Raw genomic sequence first — 25,469 nt, 5'->3', positions numbered from 1 at the left:
AAATGTTTGAGATTATTATCAGGATCTCTTAAGAAGCAAAGGCTTGCAGGCAGTGAAAGTGTGTAGTAACAACTCAACCGATAGGTTGTACCATCCGTGAAGGCCGTGGTGGTTCTAGTAAAAGGGTGAATGGTCACCGCAGCATGCCTGCAGCTGGCAACCTTTGGGAAATGGCTGCAAACACCTCAAGAACTGAACTGATATGGAGTCTAGCCTGCACTCCAGATTAAAGGATAAAATCTTTCAGAATAGGCTAAGAACCCTGAAAAAATAAGTGTGGAAAGGGAAGTGCTGAGATTGATCTTACCAGGATAGTGACAGTTATGACATATTGCTTTGTGTCTCAGAACACCAGAGTGCTCAGGGAACGTGAGTTAAACTCACCTTATCACTGCTGTATTAATACCATTCCACAGTGGGAGAACTGAAAGGACTTTCCAAGTTCACAGGTGAAATATGTGGAGACTTACGTGGGTCTACAGACTCCTGGGTGGGTTCCATTATCATCTTCTCCTTTTTAATTTAGCTGAACTGGAAATGTTAGGCTTTGGCACTGCCAGGGCAGAATCTTCTAGGGTCAATATTAAAAGCCAGTTACCATAAACATCAGTTAAGAAAACATTTGACACTTTCCATCTCTGGTTCATTTTGGCTGTGGTATAGCAACATAAATTATTCTCATTAACAAGATGTTAAATCAAGATGCATCATGCACAGTTAGAATAAATAGGGGTTGGAGCGAATGGTTCAATGCGTACAATTATGTTAAATGAAGAAACAGTTTCTTACAGGCGTTGCAAGACTTAGCAAGCTCTGTAGTTGAAGTTTCACATTAGCTGGAGACAGAGGTCTTTCAAGTGGTGGCTCAGCCTGGAAGAAATAAAGAACATAAGGTTATTCAACACTTCAAGAATGGCAAGATCAATGACCACTCTACAAAAAAAAAAATAAAAAAAAAATTCAGAGAATCTCTGTAGCTCCCGATTTGAGCATTGTGTGACAGGACAAAAGAATAGATGGAGTCAATTCATATGTCAAACAGTAGAAGCCAGTGAGGATATCTAGAAGTATATAATGCCGGAATTTGGCAAGGCATCAGCTGTATTCAGTAACTTAAATAAGACTTGGTTATCAAAAATACACAAGCTTAAGTCAATGAATCTTCAGCTTAGTTTTCATTTCTGTCTTCTAACATACGGTTGTGAAAATTGGAAATCTAACAAAATTGTAGACAGATGTTAAAAACTTTGAGAAGGGTGCCTCAGGAAAACGTTAGATGAGTTAGAATAAATATTCAGTACTGTTACAATTCTTGGAAGAGATAATCAAATATTTATTTCTAAAGTCATCCCGAAAAGCCAGAAAATATGGAAATATCTCAGACACATATTAGTGATGAAACCAGAGCATCCGCCACTGGATGGAAGTGGTTGGAGAACCAGTTAAAGAAAGTGGGTAGCGAGGAACCATCCCAGCAAACAGTAGTTAATAAGGGAAAACTTGTACCTTAACATTATGGTGGGCATGAAAACAACACTGGGCAGGAGGGAAGAGTTTCTGCCGTACAGCATTCTGCAGCAGGGGAAGGATTTAGGTGTGTATTTAAAGGCAAAGCACAAAATAGCATGTTTACATATTTCAGAATAAAGAGAAAACAGACTGAAGAAACAAGGAAAAAGCATTTTATTATTTTACTTTCACTCTGCTCTGGGTTTTAAAAGAACCTTTCACTGCAGTATGGAGAGAGAAATATGTATAATACTTTATAAGGGAAAGCTTAGAGGCAGGGGTATATATCTCAGAGTAACGAAAGAAATGTGATAGTTGCCTTTTCAATAGGTGTAAATTACAGAAATTTAGTTCAGTGTTATGTTATAGCCCATCTGCTCTGTTTAATGGCTCAGTCTATTTTCTTGGAGCAAAAAAAGAGTGGAAGAATAATAAAATTAACAATAAAAGCTTAAATCTGCTTTTCCATGACAGTAGCAATTGGCAGACCCCAGTTCCAGAGAACCAAACATCTTGGCTGCTTTCTAACAGCCAGGAAGAAAACCGAATAAATCAGCAGTGTCCCCTCAATTTATAATAAAAGGAAACCTCCACGGGATTAACTTGTTTTGTGTTCATTCCGGTGGTGTATTCCGGGGCCGTAGTTGAGGAGGTCTGGAAGAGGCAGATCGTGTTTCATTGCTGGAAGCCATGTCAGGACTGTGATGCTTTTAAATAATGTTGGACTACGTAGCCTGTTTTTCAGAGCAGAATAACTTCTCTTTATGACCTGTTAACACTAAACTTGGATGAATCATGTTTGTTGGCTTCTTTGTTAGTTCAGAGAGGGCTGCTTTTTGCTGGGAAGTCGAGTGGGCAGTTTAATTATAAACTGAGTCATGCACTTCATTGATCGTGTCCCATTTTGATTGAACTGAACATAAAAGAGAAGCAGAGGTGTTAAGAGTTCCCCCTGTTCCCTGGTGTTTGAAACTGGGCTATGCAGCCAGGGAGCAATGAAATTCCTTATAAATATGTGGACCATTCCGGTCCTTCACACGACCTTACACAGACGTTCACACACACAGAGTATGTGTGAGAACTCCAGTTCTGTGCTTGGCTCTATGTAGGCCAAATACAGAGCTCAACTACAGATTAAAATGTCTGAGCCTAAGTATACCAAGAGTTCTTAAAAAGTTTGCAGAAAAATTTCCATCAGTTTGCCAAGGTGAGATAACACTGTTGACACTGCTGACAAAATTTGCATTGATTTGCTCAGGGCTAGGATATGACTTCTTCTTTCTTTTTTAATTTTTTTTATTTTTTAACAGATATGTTGTTACTGTTGTTTGCTGGGAAAAGCTGCCCAAGTTCAAGGACAGAGTTGTGAACCCAACCCCAAGATAGGATACCAGTGTGGAATTGTCTTCAGAGCCTGCTGTGTGAAGGGTCAAGAAGGCATCGACGTGTCCATCAGCGATGATGCTCCAAAAAAGGAGCAAGGTATTTTATGTAACAAATTATAAAAAAGCGAGACACAAAGCGATATGGGGTATAAGGAGTGCTTGTACTTTTAAGTTATTTCTGTTGGAATTCCTCTAACTTGAGATCTTCTCCGGGTAATTTAATGATGCGTGTTTTGTAGCTCATTTTTTTGGCTAGCGATAGCTGAGGTGGTGTGTACCACAGGAGGCTAAAAGAGCTGGGAAGTGGTCACTCAGTTCCTGGTGTCAAAACTTAACTATAAGTCAGATTATTTTGGCCACTAATGATCGTATCTTGGAAACTGAGTATAAGCTATTAATTTTTAATGGCATTTTGCACACTGATAAATTCTTGATTAAAAAGAAAATTGACAGCCGATTCTTTTGATTGGATTTAAAAGCCAGATGTCCTGTGCCAGCTCAGCAGAATTCACCTGTTGCCTTTTTGTGTGACAAGCCAATGTGTGTTTCAAATGCCCACAGACTGGGGCATTTGAAAGGCCTGGACTGTCTGGGAGAACGGAATGTTTCCGGGAAACATGGTATCTGCATTTCTTTTGACACTATCAGAAGAGAGGGGCATCTAGATGGCAGCAGCTCCTGATAATCTTCTCCATACCCAGTCCACAGAGAGCTGAAGAGGATGAGTGAGGACAAACTGACCCTTACAGACCTGGGTGTGGGGTTCTTTTGCCTTTTTCACTTAGCAGGCAGACCTGAAACTGCAGAACAGTCATGCTGTGTAGTGTTGGCTCCTTCATGAGCAGTTCAGCACTGAAGACATGCCTGCTGGCTAGCAGATCGCCAGTGGCAAATTTTGGGAGACATCATCCTAATCAGTCACTTAAACCCAAAACCCACCACAAAAGCTTGCATGTGTCTGCTTGAGCTAGTGTGTTACCAGACTTGTTTCAGGTCTCTCAAACTTGGCTTATGTCAGTGTACACCCTTATTTTGAGAAACATTTAGAAGTGCTCTGCCTGTTTCTTTGTTTGAAGAATTTTTCTTGACAGATTTCCCCTTGTCCTTTAGCACTGGCTGAAGTGACTGGACTGGAAGCCACCTTGTACTTAGACCACTCTGCTAATAACAAAAAATTTGCAGACTCAGTATGCCTGCGTGACCTGAGAAACATCAACATCTGAAAATCCAGAATCGTGAGCACAGTGTACAGTATTTCCCCACTTACCCTTGTGGGCGAGTGGCATGCGGCATAACCTTTATGCCTGTGAATGGTATGGTTAGCATGGCACACACAGTAACCATTATGCGCTGCAAAGATGGGTCTGTGTCAACAAGCAGGGCAGGGCAATGTTCTCATCATTAAACTAAGATGCAAGCAGGTGGTTGAACATATGTCATGTATCCCTATCGACAGTAAAAATTGTCTGTAGAAAGGCAGAGCAAGCAACGGGAACAGACACCTTTGTTAGTCGTGAAGGGGAGATCAATCTCTATTTGTGAGGCAGCTCCTTGGACTAGCACCTTGTGTTTGTGTTAGGTTAATGGTTGGCTAGATGATCTTCAAGATCTTTTCCAACCTAGGTGATTGTGTGACAGCAAGGCATGCAAGGCATACTGCTGCAAACTGACTCCCTGTGTAACGTTCCTTAGTCACATAAAGAGTAACCTCTGGTACTCTGTCCCCAGAAACCACTACAAAATCAGACCAGACTTGGGCAAACCGATTTCATTAGCTTCTCTGTGACCAAAATGTACCACTCTAGCTTGAGGCTGCCCCTCGCTGAGTGTGGGGCCCCTCACCCCAAAAAGGCCATTGAATGGCTCGAGCGTGGCCAGAGAAGGGCAACGGAGCTGGGGCAGGGTCTGGAGCACAGGTCTGCTGGGGAGCGGCTGGGGGAACTGGGGGGGTTCAGTCTGGAGAAGAGGAGGCTGAGGGGAGACCTCCTGGCCCTCGGCAACTCCCTGCCAGGAGGGGGCAGAGAGGGGGGATGAGTCTCTGGAGCCAAGGAGCCAGCGCCAGGCCCCGAGGGAATGGCCTCAAGCTGCCCAGGGCAGGGTCAGGCTGGCTCTGAGGAAGGATTTCTGTGCAGAAGGGGCTGTTGGGAAGGATTTCTGTGCAGAAGGGGCTGTTGGGCGTTGGAATGGGCTGCCCAGGGCAGGGGGGAGTCCCCGGGATCCCTGGAGGGGTTGAAGAGTCGGGCTGAGCCAGCGCTGAGGGGTCTGGGGGAGTTGGGAACGGTCAGGGGAGGGTCATGGTTGGGCTGGAGGAGCTGCGAGGGCTTTTCCAACCCAGATGGTTCTGGGATTCTGTGAATGTACCAACCCAGCCATGTGCCACTGCACAAACACTTGCTTTCACATCCGTGATGTGTTGTTCACTTGTAAGCAACTGCTGGTTGAAGAGGCTTACAAACTATCACTGAAATGAGACAAAGTTTCCTCTTCCATAACCAGAGTATTCTGAAATTCTGTTTTTACACATCTCACTACTAACCTACCACCTTCCCTGTGTTCAGAGTGGCAGGATTGGTGGAAGTCCATTAGCTAGTCCTTTGGGGAAGCAATGGGTGCAGGCAGTGGATGTGTTCAGCCCTTCCATGTCCTCCAGGTGGAAAGGAAGAACTCTCAGGACACATACATGTAGTAGAAGTACCACTGATCAAAACTCTTTGACTTAAGGTATATGAAGTACATTTGAAAGAATGCCATAAGTAGGTGCCCAAAACTTGGGTGTGGAGTCTTTTTTGGAACGAAGTCTAAATAAATAACTGAGGTTAAATCTGATTTTCATTAAAACTGTGAGTACCCCAAGCTACTATAAAGTCAGTGGAAGTCAAGCATGCCTCAACAACATGTCTTATGAAAATGAGGTTAAGTTCTGGTTAAAAGCCTAATGTTAAGAACCTGCATTTGAAAATCTCAGCCCATATGTAATCTGTGATCACAGTGTGACTTTCATGTTGAATCAGTCAGATGGAAAATGCCCCATGGCCATGTGCATTTGAATGTCAAATTTAAGTATGAAATAGCTGCAAAATATGTAAATAATGCTCTGTAATTTTGTCCTGCTTTATCCAAAGGCCTGGTCTGAGCCCCGTCCCAAGCAAGCAGCTTTTTACTGTGAGAAGAAAAGTGCTTTCTCCTGTAACGCCTGTCTCTCCTCTTTTTAGTTGAAATTTCAAAGGAGGAACTAGACCAAGAAGATCCTTATCTGCATGATGGCTGCAGAGGTAAGTCAGGTGACTGTTAGCCAGCTCTTTTGTGATCACCTCCATTAAAAGTGAAGCAAACTTAGATCAAGAGATTAGCCAAAACCTTTTGCCTAGGCTAGTTATGGGTAGAAATAACAGAATGAAGATCCTCTCTAAGAAATGATAGGCCATTATGTGATGCCTCAATAATTCTTCAGTACAAGGGAAGCATTGTCTCCCTTAGTGGTGTTCATCTTACCCAGCCGAAGCTTAAACTATACATATAATTTTCATTTAACTTCTAGTGGGTAATACCTCAGAGGTGTTACCCACGGAGCCCACGGAGTACCCTGGATTCTTCAGAAAGTGGGGATCCTGTGTTAAACGTGCATTCTTTTATCCTCCTCTGGGCTGATTGCAGCGACTGAATATGAAATGAAACTTGTTTCCTTTCGGGATGCATCACCTGAAAAAAAAAGGAAGAAAAGCAACTATTGTCCTCATTAGTCAGGCCGTTCTGCCTCCTGGGAAGAATGTGTTATTGGGATATTGTTCTGCTAAGTATTCTGATTTATTGCTTGTCACGTGTGATTTACATGTCTATAAACTTAAACCGGCAGTGATTTATTATTTTCTGCAAGCATTTCAGAACTAAGTAATGTATTTAGGATAAAATCAATTTAATAGACTTATATTCCAGTTGAGAGATGATTTACTGTGCCACATGTTGTATAGCTATTACACTCGAGAGAGGATGGAAATGTCTGCTAGGTCATTAGCTAGTCAAAGCCAGCACTGGCTCTCCTCCTTGTCTCCAGCTGCTAATTACAAGAGATGACATAGAAAAATGTGTTATATATTTTCCTAGCATTATTTCTTTACGTAATCAGTTGTTGCATTTGTCAGTTAATCAGCTGCCTGCAAGAGATGGATTGGTGTGACTAATTACAAATTAGTTTCTGTCTACACTATATTTTCTGATAAACTTGGCACGCCAGAATTACTTCTGATTTTCCAAACTTTACCAGCAGAAACTTAAATTTCCTAGGCAGTGGAACTTCCAGCAGTTTGTTTTGGAGCACCTTCATGGTATATGAGGAAATTAATTCTGTTCTACCAACACCTCCACAATAGGTTTTATTGTGGCTGAGAGGAGCTCACAGTATTAGCAGAGGGTCAGAAAGTGGTGGTAGCTGTCCATCTCAACCACAAGCCATGGTTCCTTCTAATGCCATTGCCTTTGCCAGTACTGGGTACAGACCTAGTTTTCTGTGGTGTGTTAATGGCCCTGTCCTCATTAAAAATTGTGGCACTTAAAAAAAATTACTTTAATTCACTTAAAAGTTTAAAGTATTACATCTGCACTTGCCCACGTTGATCGTGCTTATCTCAGACCTTTTGTTTAACACCCCTTTAGCCATTCTGAAAAATGGAGGAAGACAGTTTCTATTTGTACTAAGAATATCAACATTCTTACAGTGAATAGCTGGAAATATAGAATCTTTTTTCTATTGTGACAATATTAACTTTTTAAATTTTTTTTTGGACAAGATCAGAAAAAGTCAGATTTCATAATGATGAGCCAAATCTTGTGTAAATTTCCTGTAGTATTCTCTCTCTGTCTCCCCCCAAATAACCCCAGCTCTCTTTCATATCCTTTGTGACTCCTGCACGTACCTCACTAGGTCATTAGTACTGCAGTAGTAAGTCTTGGTTCCCTCAGGTTCTCTGAAGCCTTTGTCACCCACAGTACCCTCTTCTCCCTTCCATGTTTCCTGCCTGCTGAGTAGGAAAAGAGCACATGCTGTAGCTAATTCAGGAGTGTGGTCCTAATAGTGATGGGCTAAAAATAAAGCCAAATGCATCTGATAGTGAAAATGTTTCTCTAACTTATGGTGATGCATCTCGTCTTCCTTGTTTTAGAGTAATCACCAGACAAAGTTTTAACTTCCCAGCCAAAACCTGAGGAGGTGTCCGAGTTCATCAGCGTTTTCCCTTCTAACAATGATGGGCTATGAGCAACTCCTTAATTTACTTCCTTCTTGTATTCGTTTATAGAGCTAAAAGAATCCAGGGATTACTAACACTTCTTTCAGTATTTAGCCCTTTCCTTCTTTTGTGCATGTGTGTGTTTAGTTATCTGCTTTTCTAAATAAATCAGCAAGCAAACGGTTTGTTTCAGTTCCTGTGAAGATGCTCTTTATTATGTAAGACTTCTTAAAATATCCAACTAGGTGGTGGTCCCTGCTCTCAGCAGTGCAGAGACACAGGATCCAGTTACGTCTGCTCCTGCTTTGTTGGGTATCAGCTTCAACCAGATGGTGTCAACTGTGAAGGTAAAAGAAATAACACTGTTGGCTTGATTATCAACGTCCTTATTTTAAAAGAGCAAGAATAGATAAAAAAAGATCCAGACAGAAGAGATCAGAATATGCTTATGCCAGCTGGGGAAGGATGTGAGACCGTAAAAAGCTGATTTAAACAGAGTGTCGGAATGAGAGTTGTAGGGAAATGGAGTTAGGAAAGAATCAGTAGAAGAGATGGAGGATTTAGAGTGGAGAAGAGGCAGAAGATCTTTACTTTGTTGTTCCCTTTTATAATAGTAGGTAGTAATTGATAAGGCAGATGGAGTAGAGTAGGATTCTTCATCTTGTTAAGGGCACGACTGACAGAAAGGATGAAAGTTCTGGATCTCGTGAGTGACATGGGAATAGTCAAGGGGGAATAATTGTTAAGTTTCTCCCATGAGAACAACTCGAGGGAGATCACATGAAATGGGTTCAAGTCAAGCTTATCACACTTGATTTCAGACGTGCAATGTAGATGTTTGCTTCTGAGCTAGTCAGCCGGCGCCCCTTTTGTTGCTACCCGAGAGAAACAGGCACTTCCAGGGCACAGTTCATCTTGCCTGTTCTGTGTAACTGTTCTAGGATGAACAGCGTCACCCAGCAGGGGGGCCCTTTTCTGTCATTAACTGAAAAGGGAGTCTAGGTAAGTAGCTCAGATCCAACCTTCAGAATATAAAATAGGTATTGACGATTGGTCAGATTAACACTGGCCTAGTGTGAAACATAAAAGGGAAGAACTTTTACATTTGGTACACGTGGATGCCAAATTTTCTTATGCATTCAAAGAGAAAATGAAAAAAAAAATCACAAAAGAAATGTCTATCAAGTAGGAAGTTGTATTTTGTGTCTCGAGTCTCATATGTTGGTGAGGGGCAGAACAAGGGAAAGATTTCTGAAAGTTTCATGTTTCATATTTACTCTTTCTTTAAATAATTTTGCATATTCTAGATATTAATGAGTGCATCACTGGGACGCACAGCTGTGGGATTGGACAAACCTGTGTCAATACATTGGGATCCTTTCGCTGTCAGCGGGACACGAGCTGTGGAACTGGTTATGAACTAACGGATGACAGTCGTTGCAAAGGTACGGCCTGTGCAGAGGAACTGAAGTCTTCTAGACCTAAATAAAAAAATAAGTCCATCATCACGTCATGCTCTTTTACTTTTGGTAATTACATGTGTAAGCTGTAGTTACACAAGGACACGCAGTCCTAGTCCTTCTGGGACGGTAGTTTTCTACCTGTCACCTTGCAGATACCAGACTCTCTGTGAACCACTACAAAGACTTCCAGGAGAGATAACTACATTTATTTTACACCGACAATAGGAGCTGGTACAGGGACTGGAAGAGTTGATTTTGAAGGCCCACCACTCAGGCTATACACATTTTTCTGGTGGCTCCTTCTGGCTAATTCTAGTCTGGTCCTATGAATTAGTTGCTCATTAGTGAGTGGAGTGCCTAAGTCCTGCTCCTGAGGTGTTTCTAATGGTTTAATTTCACCTGAAAGAATCAAGGTTCCACACTTTGAAGTGTGAAATGAAGTGTGGCGAGTGGAATGGCCAGACTATTCAATTTGAAAATTTTAAGGTAAATGCATCTTTTAAAAAAAGTAAGCCTTTATCCTCAGGAGGTTTAAATTTGTTGCAATGGGATTAATTTCTTAATCACAACATTCTTAAGGATTTAAAAATGAAAAAAAGAGTTAAAAGCACTGTTCTTGACTGGCTGTGGTTGAACACAAGGGTAATAAATTGTTTTTTTACTGAAGTGACTGATTTCAAGTTGCATCTAGCTCAGGGTACACTGTTATGTGCATCCATAACTTCACCTGACACGCCGCCTTCGCAGAGGTGTAGACTAGCAGTAAACTCCATTTGATGTGGAACTGGTTTCCACTATGAGAAAGTCTGTTCCCCCAGAGCTTAAATTGTTTATAAACAGACTAATTTCATTCCACTGAGCAAACTAACTCAAACAAAATTCTGGGTGAGGTTTTATTCTAGGAACTGGTCAGTGATGAATAATAGATTGAATAAAAAAAGCTGATGAACAAACCTGCAGAATAGACAGACAGAGTTTTTCAAAGTATCACGGTCTGCCTTTGATCCCTTTGAAGTAAAATTTCTGCTGATTTGAATTACATGAGATTTAGGCCAACAAATAGCTTCTGAGCAAGTATTAACAATCTTTCTCTGGTGGAAAAAAAAAAAAGGAGTACAGACAGTAAATTACGCATGCCATTAATGTTAGAAATGTCTTATCTGGATAAGATATGTTAATAATGTTAATTACTAATGTTATGTTAATAGCGATGAAAATACAAAATGATTAATCTTCGTGTATGATTTTTAAATGCCAAGTAAAATGATTGAGGTGTGCAACATGTAGAACCCCTGCTGTACCCAATTCAGTATTAACCCATCCTAAACTTAACAGAGACTCCACAATCATTATTTAAGTCTCACAAAGTTCTAGGCATAGGCAATTGCATCTACTGTTGTGTCAACTGCATAAATGGGAAAGCTGAGACATCCTGTTGCTAGAAAGTTTCTGTATTTTACTGGCTTTAGGAGATTTCATCCCATTGCAAGGTGGCAAACATTAAATTTTAGTTGCTTTTATGTGGACAGGGTTACACTCATGAATTAAATTCATGAATTTAGCCCTTGTCTGCTTTATCTGAACTGTAATTTATTCACAAATATTTATTGTCTATTCTGAAGTGGAATGGAATATTAAAGTGAGCAGAAATCATATTTATATGTGCATTTTAATACACAATAATGCAAGGATATTGCAAGCCTTAATATGGGTGAGAATCAAGACCAATTAATTAATCTATGAAAGAAATCGATGACGTCTGCACTGGATCTAAGGTTAAAATTCAAATTGCACTTGGACTTACAACTACATCTTACTGACTTCAGAGCTGAGCCCGTGTACAAGCACACTGCTGAATCAAGGCAGAACACTGCTGAAGGTCGTGCTTTGGGTGCTCTGTGATAATTATGATTCATTTAGTTGTGAGAATTAAGTTTGTAAAGCATAACACACACCACCCCATAATGTTAATAACCAAATAATAAAAACCCCTTAACTTATTCTACCTGTTTTTACTGAGATTCTGTTTGAGACAGTAGGTCAGATGGATCCTGGCTCTTGTGAAGGCACGCCGGGGATTAATCTGTGTGACGTTTGTAACTCATGTCGTATGTTTTCAATGTGATGAAAAAGCTTCTGTCCGACTCCTGCTAACAATTTTTTTTTGTGATGTACCAGATATTGACGAATGTGAGACTGGTACTCATAACTGCCCCCCCGATTTTATCTGTCAGAATACTCCAGGATCTTTCCGTTGCCGACCCAAGCTACAGTGCATGAATGGGTTTATACAAGATGCTCTAGGCAACTGTATCGGTAAGACATATTCTTATCTCAGTGAATACTTAAGTCTTGGCTGTGAGATAAGTTCTGGTTTCACTGGGTGAGTTCTGAGCTTCTCAAGTGACTCTTCATGCTTCTATGCATTGCTCTGCTGTATGTTTTTTCTGCTCCTTTAAAGGTGGGCTTGGTCCCACAGGTAAGATTTACAGATGACAGCCATTTAAATAAAAGAAATCTCTATTTTTAATGAGATTTGGTTACCTAAGGCACTTAGCTGCATTTGAATGTTTTCCTTAAGTCTTTGTGTATTTTATCCGAAACAAAATTTGTAAAAAATTCGTGATATGTTTTACCTCCCTCTATCCAAAAGGTTTTAACTAAAGCTTAGTGTAAGAAGCTGTAATTTATGACATCCTCTGTGCTATTAGTATGCATGATTTTCCAGGTATGCAGGTCTTTCCAGACCTGTCCTCTGTTAGTTATAACCTATCAAGAATCTTACTGTGTATGCGAATGATGGGCCAGTTGTAACACACTGTGGAGAGGAGTTTTATTTTAAAGACCGATTACATCTGTCTTGTTTCCAAGACTTCTACAAAACAGAATTATAACCTTTATATAAATATGTCAGAATTACTGGTTTTCAGCAGCCTCTAAATGGAATTGTCTAACGTGACCTACAAATCTATCAGCTATTCCCTTCTGTAGTATTTTCAAGTCTCAACTTAACTTTGAATTCCCCCACGGGCGTAGCGTGTCTCGGACTTGTGGAACTGGCTGAGCAGCAGCAGCTGCCAAGTGGAGCCGTTGTCAGCCCCTCGTTCTCCTGACCACATCGTCATCCCCCCCGTAGTGCCGAAATCTGACACGGGAAACACCGAGACTGAAAACAAAATTGCAGCCTTTAAAATGAAGGGGGCCAGTGCTTGGGCACAACAAGCCTTTTGAAGATGCCTGTCTGCCATGGCTAGCACCAGGGCCACGGCAGTCGGGGGTTACCTTGCCTTCACTGATATTACTAAAGCCACATCAATTTGCAGCAGCAATAGTTATGTCCCCTAAAATGCATTTGCTCTAAAATATTTACCGAAGCAATTTCACAGGCTGATTTTACACGCTGAATGAAATGCTGCCCTATGTGGTGCTGAGGGGACAAAGTATGAAAACTGTCCTGTCTTTCCAGTGCTTCTGTAAATTGAAAATTTTACACTCTGGCGAGCTGGGATAGATAGGCCTGGCTGAAATGTTTCACATTATACTACATCCCCTTCTCCATTTTCAGATAGCAAACGTTTTGCAAGGTGGTTGCTGTGCTTACCACCATACCACAGCAACTGGAAAGCAGTAGCTCCTCAATAGTTAACAGCACCACTGTGGTAAGTCATGGTAATATCCCGAGCGGTTGGGAAAATTTGAGGCAGAGAAGTACTCACATGTAGCTGGACTTTGCTGAAGGTTGTGGGATGCAAGCCCCTACTCCCAGCAGTGGTGCTGCTCCTACAGGCTGTCAGGTCCAAGTTACATCAACATTTCCAGGTGGGAAAGGCTGCCTCAGTACCTCCTGTAGCTAAAGATTCCCAACTCTGAAACTCCTTTTCCCCAGACTAATAGTAGATGTTAACCTTGCCTTCTTGGCTAGATACACTGCACCAGATCATGCTCCAATACAGCTTAGTCTCATCTTCTTACATTTTCCGAGCATTTACTTTGTAGTGGGTTCTTACTAGGCAAAGGTTATCCGTGTCACATAGTGATACGTTGTCTGGTTTGTAAAAAACAAGACATATGTTTGATGGATGGTAGAGGGCTGAATAGTCTTGTGAATACAGAAATAAGCTATTCACATTCTTATGTTTATATGGACAGCTTACCATAGGACAAGGTAAAGTATTCACGGTGAATATCTGTGAGCAGTAGTTTATTCCTCTGCAAAAATAGTGTCAGCTACGACCTACGTGAGCCTGTACTGCCAAATAGCTCATCCACTGTGAGCCACAGCCCGCAGCAGAACTGGTTGAGCTGGTGAACTGAATTGTTGATCATCCCTTCGTATGTATAGGGGAGACTTTCAAAGGCTTTTGAACAAATACAAGTTCTATACCCAGTTGCCACTGAGCATCAGTGGGATTTGGGCCTCTCATACCCCTCCCGATCTTCACCCTGGAAGGGTTATATTGGTGAAGCTAAATGGCATGAATAGTTGTACTCTCCCATGGGCAGAACTTTTCAAACCGTGAAGGATTTCATCAGGATGTAAACTTAGGAATTATTACATAAGGAAAGCAGCTTACCTTAAACATCTTCAGCCTGCAAATAGTCACGGTGACCTCTTCTCTTGTAGATATCAACGAATGCCTGAGCACCAACATGCCATGCCCAGCTGGGCAGATATGTATTAACACTGATGGCTCATACACCTGCCAGCGTATCTCCCCCAGCTGTGGCCGAGGTTATCATCTCAATGAAGACGGAACAAGATGTGTAGGTAAGTAACAGTTTGGAAGAGAAAAGACTTTGAAGAAAATAAATCACGGCCATCGTTTATGTTGACCAGTTTCTTGCGCTTTGCCCGAGTTTTTCTCATTCCTACAGTCAATTCTTGATCCTGTTCTTTTCCTCGTGGCAGTTCCAACAAGTGAAAAATGACCAGGATCCACTGTCTGTCCTTCATATAACTCATGAAACCCTATATTCTGAGGAGAAATAATAATCCCTGCCCAGAAATGGCATTGTGTGTGGCTATATTACCGTATTGGAGCAATGCTGTGCGGTCTCAAATCTCCTCAACAGAGGGGTGGCCCACTTCATGTCCCACAGAAACCACTCAAGTAATATTGAAAGGCATATGTGCCTTTGGCTGGATTTTAACTGGCTTCTGCAAAGAGAGTTATTTTTGCCTGTGTTTTCCATTTTTATAAATGGCTTAACAAAGCTCTACTGACTGTGAGCCTCTTGGCATCTTACACTAGCTGAAGAGCTGGGCCATGAATACTGAGTCTGCATCATAAAACAATTTTACACCCGATTTCCTCCAAAGATTGTCTGATTTCCTGATTTCTTTTCCTTCCCAAGTCCATCAATAACAGGACACCTGAGAGATAACCTGCTTCAGTAAGAACAGTTTACATTTGTGACTGATCTTCTTGTAGCAGCTGAGAGCTAGATCAAAATCTTGCTTTCTGTTTCAAAACACTTTATAACTCTGAGGGGACACTGAAATACGTTAACACGTTGCTCTTTTCTCAATTTGCACGCTGAGAAGTGTGTTTTCAATCGTTTCTCTCTGGTTTTTTAGATGTGGATGAGTGCTCATCCTCTAATCAGCCTTGTGGAGAAGGACATGTTTGTATAAATGCCCCAGGCAATTATCGTTGTGAGTGCAAATCTGGGTATTCTTTTGATGTCATCAGTAGAACTTGTATTGGTAAGTTGTACCTATTGACTCAGATACAGGCAGCCGTGGCATTTTAAAAAATGATCCTGCGTAAAGAATGTTATTGCTCTCTGCATAACCTCTTTCATCTGAATGTAAAATTGACTGCTATATTATTTGTATAAATCTAATACCATATTAAAGAGCTGCTGATACTTCAAAGGAAGCTGTATTAGTAGTGTCAACATGTTATCTGTTATCCTGTTAAAAGGTAAGATTATGAAAGTGTGTGTAATTGTTTTCTGTGATATTTTTATATGCACCTACAGCAAAATATTCCTTTGGAAGATCAAAGCAACTTTCTTCTTTATAGATCTAATTCAATTATGCACTGAGGTGCTTCTAAAAGAGCATTTTGAGCGAGTCCTTCCCTCTCTAGTGTGAAATTTAGATCTGGAAAATAAAAATCAAACTTTTATGACCGCGTTCTCATCCAGACTACTACTGCAGTAAAGGCAGCCAAGACACAGACCTCTCTCTCTGTTTCTCATGGCAGATATCAACGAATGCAGACGCTATCCGGGCCGCCTTTGTGCTCACAAGTGTGAGAATACTCCTGGTTCCTATTACTGCACTTGTACTATGGGATTCAAACTTTCCACTGATGGCAGGTCATGTGAAGGTACAGCTGTCATATACTTTGGCTATATCGTGTGAGATACAGCTCATGGCTTTTTTTTTTTTTTTTTTTTTTTTTTTTTTCTTAATTTCCATTTGATTTTAGCTGGTAAGACTGCACTGGAATAGCATGAGAAATCAGCCCAGCACGGTCTCTTTGACTGTATGAATGCTGTCATGATTAATGAAGGCCACTGTAGCCCACAGTTCAAATGTATTGCCCTGAGGCTGGATCGTGCAGAGGTGTATGGGTCTGCACTTACTGCATTTTGAAGGCTGATTCAACTGGATCAGATTGAAGACCTTCAAAACCAGCCTTGCTGATATCCGGACATAAAAATGCAAGTGTGGTCCTAAAGGCTCTCTCCAAGTCACACACCTTGAAGGACAGCTGGAAATCATAGCACGGTGCAGATGAACCTATCCTGCCAGACCCTGTTGAGAGTAATACACCCAAAGCCCGCTATTTCCACCTTACTCAGTGACATGCATACCATCCTTCTGTAATGAAAGAAATCGTCTTCCGAACTTTTGTCTTAGTCCTGTAATGGAAGTGATGAATTCAGCAAGAAGTTTGGGCTTCAGGTATATAATTTTGCATTTCAGATTTAAATGAGTGTGAGAGCAGCCCCTGTAGTCAAGAGTGTGCCAACGTGTATGGCTCCTATCAGTGCTACTGCCGCCGTGGCTTCCAGCTGAGTGACATAGATGGGATTTCATGTGAAGGTAAGCTTTGTCATTCTGCACACAGAGGACGAGCAAGCATCTCTTATTCTCACCGTAACATACATTAACAATCCCATGTACCTGTAATTGTTGCGTTTTAACATTTGATTCTCTTTTATATTTTCCTATGAAGCTGTATTTAATGAAGGTCTCCCACCCATGTGCTAGTCTAAAAATATCTTTGCTTGTGTGGTGTCAGTTTTGCTGTTTACACTCAGTTGTAGCTTGGCCTATTTCTGTAACTTGCCAGAAATGTTTGGTTTTTGTTTGGTTGGGTTTTTTTTACCCGAGGAACTGACACAATTTATAGTCTTCAGCAAGTGAAGATACAAACACATTCATGTGTTACATATGTACTATACAATATTACTAGGTAGTATTTTATATATCCTCTTTTTGTGGCTGGTTCTGAAGTAATGTGTAAGTGGGTTCTCCTCAAATACAAGGAGGATGCGGATATGACCTTGTGGACAAGATCCTGAATTTGGACTCAAGTCTTCAGGATTTACTAGACAGTAGGACACCTCATCTCGATTTCTTTTTTGTAAGAACAAGGATCAAACTCTTCCTCTCCCTCCCTTTTGTAAAGTGCGATGATATACGACACTGTGAGGTGCTTGCTCTCATCCATTTACTTTGTCTCTTGGGCCCTTATATTGCTTTTAATTTTCTTCACACCTCCGTTTATTCCCGACAGCCTTTATTGACTAGAGTCACACCTGTCTGATGATCTTTTTCCTTGCCCAGCAATTAGAATCATGAAACTATGTTTGGAGCTCTCAGTGGGAACTCTCTCTGGCAGAATGTCCTGAACACATAGTAAATTAGCGATGGTTTCTTCTTGCAGATATTGATGAATGTGCTTTACCTACTGGAGGACATATCTGTTCCTTTCGATGTATTAATATTCCTGGGAGCTTTCAATGTAGTTGTCCCTCCACTGGTTACAGGTTGGCACCCAATGCACGCAACTGCCAAGGTGAGTTCAAGAACTTCAGGGAGACCTGACTGGACTGTAGACTTCTGAAAAGTTCTACCAAGTTTTTGTGTTTAAAAATAATGTCTTTCCTACAACATTGTAGATAAACCAGTAAACATCAGCTTGAAATCTGAAGAAACCAGTATTTTATAATAAATATACAGGAAATTTCTCTTGTAAACTATAGAATGCAGTAGAGTATACTTTTTATAACTTTATTAAAGAATTATAAAAAATTCTGAAGATGAAGATTTCCAGTGTGAAATGCTGTGAGATAGTTTAGCCATTAAAAGGAAATAGTATGCTGTAAACATTTCAGCAAATATTTAGGTCTTGTCCACTTAGTGGCACTGCTGCTCTTCCTTTTCCTGTTCTTGCCTGTTGTTTGGGTTAGTTTTCTTCTTTTTTTTGTTCTCCTGCTCTCCCCTTCCAACCCTGCAGTAACATTTAATTGCACGCCGTGTTCTGTAGTACCTAATATGTGATACTTCCATCATCTGGCACCTGCAAGTAGAGGCAAGGCACGTGTTTAATCCGCTCACCTTTTTCCATTTGGCAGATATTGATGAGTGTGTTGCAGAAAGCCACAACTGCTCCTTCAATGAGACCTGCTTTAACATCCAGGGAGGCTTTCGCTGTCTGTCCTTGGAATGCCCAGAGAATTACCGCAAGTCAGGAGATACGTAAGTGCTTTATTTTTCAAGGTTGAACAGTTTTTTTGGAGACATGATCTCCTTTATGTCATGCCAGTGCTGACTTAAATACAATAATGGATTCCAGCAAATATGTATTTTGTTGGTAGGCCTGCCCTGTGGTTTTCACATCCAGGTCTGGTCCCTTTTTCATGTTCCTGAGGCTCAGAAAGAGGTATTCCCTTAAAAAATGCCCTGTGTCAGTGGTTTGTGTCATAACGTTCTCCAGAGCCATAAGCAGATGTTCTCTCTGGCTATGTTGCAGGCACCCTATTAGGAGGGTTACATTCAGCTTCCAAATTCTGTCTTTTATTTCTTTTCACACATAGTCTTTCCTTACTCTTACACTTCAGCGAAAGTGTTCGTTTTACCTCCCCCTCTGAATTCTTACCAGTTCTGTTGCAAAGCATTGCGAGAATGTCGGATTTTTAAATTTATTTTTTTTTAGTACCATTTCACCCCTGTTAAAAAAGCTGTGAATCCTAGCAAGGGTGCTATGTTAGCTGCTGCTCATATTTGTGTCTCAGCCTAGCTCAGAGACAGTCTGTGCGTTCTGGTGTTGAAAATACGAGACAGCTTTGGGAGGAGGGGCAGCTGGCAGCTCATTTATCCCCATCAGGTGGTGCTAAGCAGAGTGGAGAAGTTGGGGCAAAATTTTGGCTGCATAGCTAGAGTTTATGGCTGCTTTTCCTTCTGCCCTGGGGCTTTATGGCCACCCTGTGCTCCAGTGATTCTTCCAAAGGCTGCTCCATGGTCCCTCCCCCAGGTGCCCCATACCCAGGTAAGTGTCTGCACCATCAGTTAGGGAGGAAAACTGAGAAACCACATTTCTCATCAGCCTGCTATCGCTTTTCACGGTCACTGTTCATATGGCCACCATCTTTTAGCTTAAACTGAGTGTGCTGCCTCTGTAGAATGAAGCTAATGCTGATCGTTAGAGGGACTTTGGGGGGGATTAGTTAGCTTCCATTTAAACCTTCATCTGTGAAATGCCAAATAAATGGCACAGCAGATGTATTTGATCAGAATGCTGTAGAGGGAGTTCGTCATATAAACCCAGGCATTTATAAAATATGCTTGTGTTCTGAGAAGTGTCAATAGTAATTAAATTTTAAGTTCTATTTGTCACATCAATAAACAAGCAGTGCCTCGTGATCCAAATGTTCTCTTTATTTGCAATCTTGTGGGTTCATTTGTATACTAATTCAAAGTCATTTGCAATAAGCCACTAAGCAGAATCAGCAGATTTCCACTCTTCTGGACACCCCTGAGTTGCAAAGTTCAGTTTATAGATACACATCACACACACACGTTCTACTTCATCTCCTTTCTTACCTGTATTTTTATGCATGTGTTGAAATTAATGGCTATTTGAGATGGAAGGGATCTTTTGGGGAAGTAGTAGAATGTCTGAATTGTTTTTCTGTGTCTGGGTTGTTGGGGCCCTGTAATGGTTTACTCTGCCCAACTCAGACTCATAGGGAGAGATTCTTCTGATGTGCTAGGGCTATAATTAGCCTATGAGTCAGACACAAATCCTGTAGCTGCTCCGTGAAGTTCTAATTATTTTAATTCCTTGAGTTATTATCTTGTTGGATTTATTAGGTTTTCCCCCCTCTCAACAGCTACAGACACAGTTACTAAATTTATTGTCAAAAATGTGTTTGCATAAACCAAAGAGAATATGAGTTCATTGTCTTTATTGCAAAAAATCCAAGTTAGTTCAGGGGGGAGGTAGGAACTCTCGTCCTTAGCCAGTATACGAGTATGACACCACCAACATGTCAGAATCAGGGGTTATGGTCTGGGTTACCTTTTGCCCACTGGGGAATTGTTTTGGAAGACAGCTATTTAGTGCCCTTTTTACATCCGATTTATGTATTCTTGAATTTATTTTTTTTTTTTTTGGCATATATAACCCAACATACCTGATAGCCCGCATGTCATCATTAACTTTTGCATGATAATGACATTAAATGACTTTTTCACTCAACCTTGTGCCAGGACTCTAAAATCAAAATAGTTGGCTTCTCACAACATCGTATCTGTTACAGATACCGTTTTCCTCATTTCTTATTCAAAACACATTCCACTTTCACCAACTTGGCACATCATAAGAAAGACAACACGTTTTCCATTACCATCAAGTTGGCACCTCTTGGGATTTTTTTTTTACCCCATTTTCCACTATTTTCTTTGGAACAGCTGTAATTTAATAGGCTTCGGTCATGCAATTCCAAGTTTGTTCATTCTTATTTTTCCTTAAAATCCTTATGTATAGGCAACAGCCCTCAGATGCTTCCTTACCCCATCTCTTTAAAGCAGAGATTTTTGCATGGTGGCTGTTGCAGTGGTGATTGTCATCAGGTGAAGTCATTCCAGGATCATCCCATGCTACGTGCTGAAAGCTCTGGATGCTGTCTAGATACTCTGAGCTTCAGGAGGAAACAGCCTGTGTAACCTTTCCCCCCAAACCAGCAAAGTGCCTGGCATGGTCTGATCCTTAATGGTAACAATTTCATTGAAGGTCTTATCTCTTTTGCTTAAATTCTGCTTTTTTTTTTTTTTTTCCTTGATCAGCCTATAGGCTTGGTATTTTTCCAAGGATAATTAAGATCTACTGCTACTCACAATAGGACTTAAGTTGCTGTACTGCCTTGCCAAACACTTTTTGTTTTCAATTTGCATAACAATTAAATTATCTTTGTGTGACACTGAAGTCTAACATTTGTAATATTTAAGCCAAGAAAAATAGTAGAAAAGATAAAGAAGCTCTTACAGAGGTGTGTCAGAAATGTGTACTGCACTGAGCCAGATCAGGAAATATTTTTATATTCTAGACATGTCTGTGTGTTATTAAGGTGGTCGGTCGCTTCTCGTTAGTAGGACCTGTTTTTAACTGCTGAGAATTTTGCCAAAACATAACCAACGGCTGAAATTTTACCTGCCAGGTGTCTGACTCAGGCTCAAGTTTTGGCAAATTTCAGACAAAGCAGTTCCCTCGTTTCCAAGAACAATGATAGGGAAGAACAGATTGTTTTGTGAGTTCAAAACGATTTTGATGTGATTTTTTTTTTTTTTTTTTAACAGTTTGATATCATGTTTTGGAGCAGAAACCTGAAATTTGTTAGGAGATTACTTTTGCACTTTTTGTCACCCTTACCAGAAACCTCTGAACCTTCTGAAATGATGAACTTTGTACAATCGCATTTAGTCTTTTTTCCTAAACCTTAGGAAATTAGGACCTTTAATGGGTAATCTTAATCCACCCGTGTCTGCCAAAACAGAGTCAGGTCTAGCTGGAATATTTCTAAGAGTTGTTTAACTTTTGCTTCAAGTCCTTGAATGATAAGGATTTCATAGCCTCAGTGGCAGTCTTCCTTTGTGTTTGACTGTCTTCTTCAGTGCAGTTTAACTCTTCCTATCACTAGAGAGGTCTTTCTTTTTTAGCAACAAACAGGGTGTTTTTTTTTATGATTTAGCAAACCTGAGCTTCTTGTAGTTCTTTAAAGCAGTCTAATATGTGCATGTAGAAACTCTAGAGACTGTTCCCACATACAGCCACTGGAAGGAAGCCCAGTCTTCCCCATAATGTCACCTTCTATCTGTCCTGGGCCAGGTGCTGCCAGCCCTGACAACCCCAGAGGCTGTTTTTTCTGTGCTTTCCCTCAGACTCCATGGATAAGAAAGCTGTTTCTAGCACGGGTGAGAGAAAAGCTGACTGTAAGAAAGAAAGGCAGACTGAGGGATAAGGAGTCTGAATGTAGGGAGAGAAGGATCTGAAGGTATGACCAGGTGAGGAGAATGAACCTGGGAGATACTTGAAGGGTAGAAGGTAAAACTGCGTAAAACAATTTAGAGACAAGGGGGAAGCCAACCACAGGACCTGGGTGCTTGTGTTTAAGGGTGGTTGATGCTGGGTTTGGATGGTCTATCAGAGCAAAGAATAATCTGGGATGGCTGCACAAAGATGCTGAGGGAAGGGGTGTATGCTTTGGGACTAGGGCTGTCGGGTGGGAATGGAGGAGAGGATAGAGCAAGAAGAGGAGGATGGGCACTGCCTGAGTAGATAGTCCTGATCTCAAGTTTGAGCGAGCAGGAAGGGCAATAGGCAAGGAAAGGGGATAGGAAGAAGCCGCCAGGTCGGGAAAGACAGATGAAGGAGATGAGGATAGGAATAAAGGCTCAGCACTGAGGGTAAAATGAAGATGGGTCTGTCTCTTCTGTAGCTTGAAAACTTCTTGAGATTTTCCAGCTCCAGACAGGAGAAACACGCAGAGTATTTGTCCATCCTGTCTGCTGTACTGGATACTGTATTTCTGCCCGAGCCTGAAGTAGAACTCCAGATTCTCCTCTGGTTAAGAAATATCTCTGTAAAACCAGCCGTCACTTGGTTTCATTCACTTTAAGATCTGGTCTGGTTCAAGACAAAGCCCACCTTCCCTACACAGCTGCTCTCTGAACATAAATGTAGAGGTCTGTGGTGTGCTGATGGCTCACCTGGCCTCAAGGTGTGGTGCAACCTGCTGAAAGCAAATCCACCCCCATGTCACCATGAGCAAGTGCCTTTGTAGTGGGGTATATTCTAGGAGGCCCGGAAGATTCTTACAGCTCTGGAAATCAGCAGGGTGGAATTTCAGAGATGTGTAGTGTGTCGTTTAGTAATAATGCTTGGTTAGTCATTCAGCATGGTTCCCCTGTATGGAGTAAATTGCAAAGCCATAAATTCTGAGAAAAAATTATTTTCCCTTCGGTGTAGGAGGAATTGTTATATACCACTCAATTCCTGTGGGCACAATGGAAGAAATTGCCTCTGTACCATGTGAAAACCAGGCTCAGAAATTAACAGGAGGGAAGGCAGAAAATATTTTCTTCTGATTTCTCTGTTAGGAAATGTTGTAATCATTATCAAAAATGGAATCTCTCTAGTTCTGGTAGTTTTATGTTCCTTTATGAGGAACCGGTGTTTGATAGATGAAATTCAAACTCCGAATAATCCTTTTAAAGCAGTATTTCAGCCACATAAATAAACCTAAGAGAACAGAGTAGTAAGTGAGCTAAAATAACCAGGAACGAATTCAGGAATAAGCATTTAGCAGCATTATGTGCTTATTTTTCTAGCTCACCAGCCTAATTGCAGAGGTTTGCAAAGAAGCGTCATGAAACGGCCTCACTGCAAAGCAGGGCACGTTTTCCTTGAGCTCTCTCTTGGGTTTCTCTGGTAGCATCTTGCTGCCTCCTCAGTACAGTCCCCCCCAGCCCCGTGCTCTCTGCCACAGCGACACAACATGGTGGCTCGGTGGCCTCCGTCCTGAGGTGCCACGGAGCTGCTCGCTCACTGGCAGTAGGGTGTTGGTTTCCCCCTGCCGTATGATTTTCCTCTGTTCACTGAAGGGAAGCATTTAAATAAGTCCTAGAGAGTACACTGGGGTTTAAATGCTCGGTGCCTGTTGCCTTTGTGGTGCATGACCCCAGAATGAACTCTGGCTCTTGAAAGCAATAATATTTGCTATCTCTCCTTTGTGGTTATTTGATGGAACAATTAGTGCACATTAACTAGACCTATAGTGAAATGTGCAGTGCGTAGTGTGCACCACCAAAGAATAAGATAAAAGATGATGAATTTTGAATAATTCTAGCTCCTAGCTGCAGGCACATCTGTCTCCACAAACAATTTTCTGAATCAGCAGAATGCCCTTTCTGAAATCTTAGAAAGCTGAGAGCTTTGGGTTTTTGTTCTCTTGAAAAAAATCTGACTATTACTTTAAAATGTGTTTTATAAAAGAAGACATCAGGGCATCTTTGTGAGCCTGTGCTCATGAGCATGTACACACTTCCAAAAAAGATTTACATGAAGAAAACATTTCCAACTAAGAAATGAACTGTCTTCACTTGCTTCCTGGTTTCAGCAAAACCAAGTAGCCTCATTATTTCAACAAAACTCTTTTTAGTGGAGTTACCGATGACATTTCAGAAAAAAAAATGAAGAACTCGCTATACCTGAAAATATTTCAAGAGTATCCATACCTAATTAGCTGGCCATCCTGTGAAGACTTGTGCGTGCTCTTTACACACATGAATAAAATTAAGAATGCATTTCAGTCTTCAAAGAATCGCTTTGTACTTTCATTTGGAAGTGGTATTAAAAGAAAACATAGAACACATCAACTGAAGAACTGAGGGTGCTTTTTGCTACTCTTCTTGAAAATACTTATTTTGTGTATAATGTTGAGTTCCTGGAATTCAGGTCGCCATGCATTGGGAACAAAGTGGGGCTTGCTTATGAGGCACAGCTCTGCTGATACCAGATACTGCTGATAGCTCTGGTTTATATGTCAAAATAAAATAAATGGGCACTCAAATTTCCTTGAGGTAGTAAGAAGCAAACCATGGTTCATGCTGGAGCATTTCTTAGTGAAGAACTGGATATAGTTTAGGTTCCCAAACCTCATCCTGTGGACTGAATATTGCTTTAGAGTGGACAGACTCTTGTACAGAATTTAATTGATTCATAGTTGTGCATGAGGCAGGTTCGGAGCTAAATGCACAACCTGATCACCTCCACATTTTGGGAAATCAACATCCAGCTGAGCTCATCATGTTTACCTCTACTTCTGTGCACCTGTCTGAGAGGGTCTTTGGAAACCAACTTGAGTGTGGTGACTAGGGCTTATCTTTAATCTGAAATTCATATAAACTTCCCTTGCATGCAATTCTTTAAACACTTCTCAAACCCACCAGGTATCACGACGTGTCAGATCTTCATTAATGTGCTGGTAAACTACAACATTCTTTAAGAGCAATGACTTTAATACCTGTCTGTGCCATGTTTTACTGGACAGACTTCACTTCTCTCAGTAACAGAAGGGGAGGAGATTGCCCCCTCCATGCAGATCATGATTTCTAGAGCTGACGTCCTGTTGTTCACTTTCAGCCTGTGTGAGCGATCTCTTCCTAGTTCTCTGGAATTTTCACTGTAATGTGGTGCCTAGATAAGGGAAAGAAACAGCAGAGGGCAACTTTCTCATCCACCAGCATCATTCCTGTGACTCAGGGCTGCGTAAGTGTACTGAAATGTGTAGGGTGCACGCTGGAGGCATCAGGCTCTTGGATCTTGTTTTCAGTGCTTGCCTCGATGGGTGTTAGACTGACTCAGGTT

The 25,469-nt window shown here is 41.2% G+C and overlaps 1 protein-coding gene across 3 annotated transcripts in view; it reads left to right on the top strand.

Moving 5' to 3' along the window:
- Positions 1-25,469, top strand: part of FBLN1 (fibulin 1) — an 80,465-nt gene that overhangs the window by 25,255 nt on the left and 29,741 nt on the right. For all 3 annotated transcript variants that reach the window (XM_026868517.1, XM_026868516.1, XM_026868519.1), the window contains exons 4-14: positions 2,820-2,991; positions 6,107-6,166; positions 8,362-8,463; positions 9,424-9,561; positions 11,758-11,895; positions 14,204-14,347; positions 15,158-15,286; positions 15,792-15,917; positions 16,520-16,639; positions 17,487-17,618; positions 18,178-18,301. In XM_026868517.1, the coding sequence (XP_026724318.1) occupies positions 2,820-2,991; positions 6,107-6,166; positions 8,362-8,463; positions 9,424-9,561; positions 11,758-11,895; positions 14,204-14,347; positions 15,158-15,286; positions 15,792-15,917; positions 16,520-16,639; positions 17,487-17,618; positions 18,178-18,301 (1,385 nt within the window). The remainder of the gene's footprint in view (positions 1-2,819; positions 2,992-6,106; positions 6,167-8,361; positions 8,464-9,423; positions 9,562-11,757; positions 11,896-14,203; positions 14,348-15,157; positions 15,287-15,791; positions 15,918-16,519; positions 16,640-17,486; positions 17,619-18,177; positions 18,302-25,469) is intronic.

This window comes from Athene cunicularia (genome assembly GCF_003259725.1).
Source record: "Athene cunicularia isolate RWA chromosome 1 unlocalized genomic scaffold, athCun1 chr1_part2, whole genome shotgun sequence".
NCBI lineage: Eukaryota > Metazoa > Chordata > Aves > Strigiformes > Strigidae > Athene > Athene cunicularia.
The sequence above is the reverse complement of the archived record's forward strand: the minus strand, read 5'-3'. Positions and strand labels throughout refer to the sequence as shown.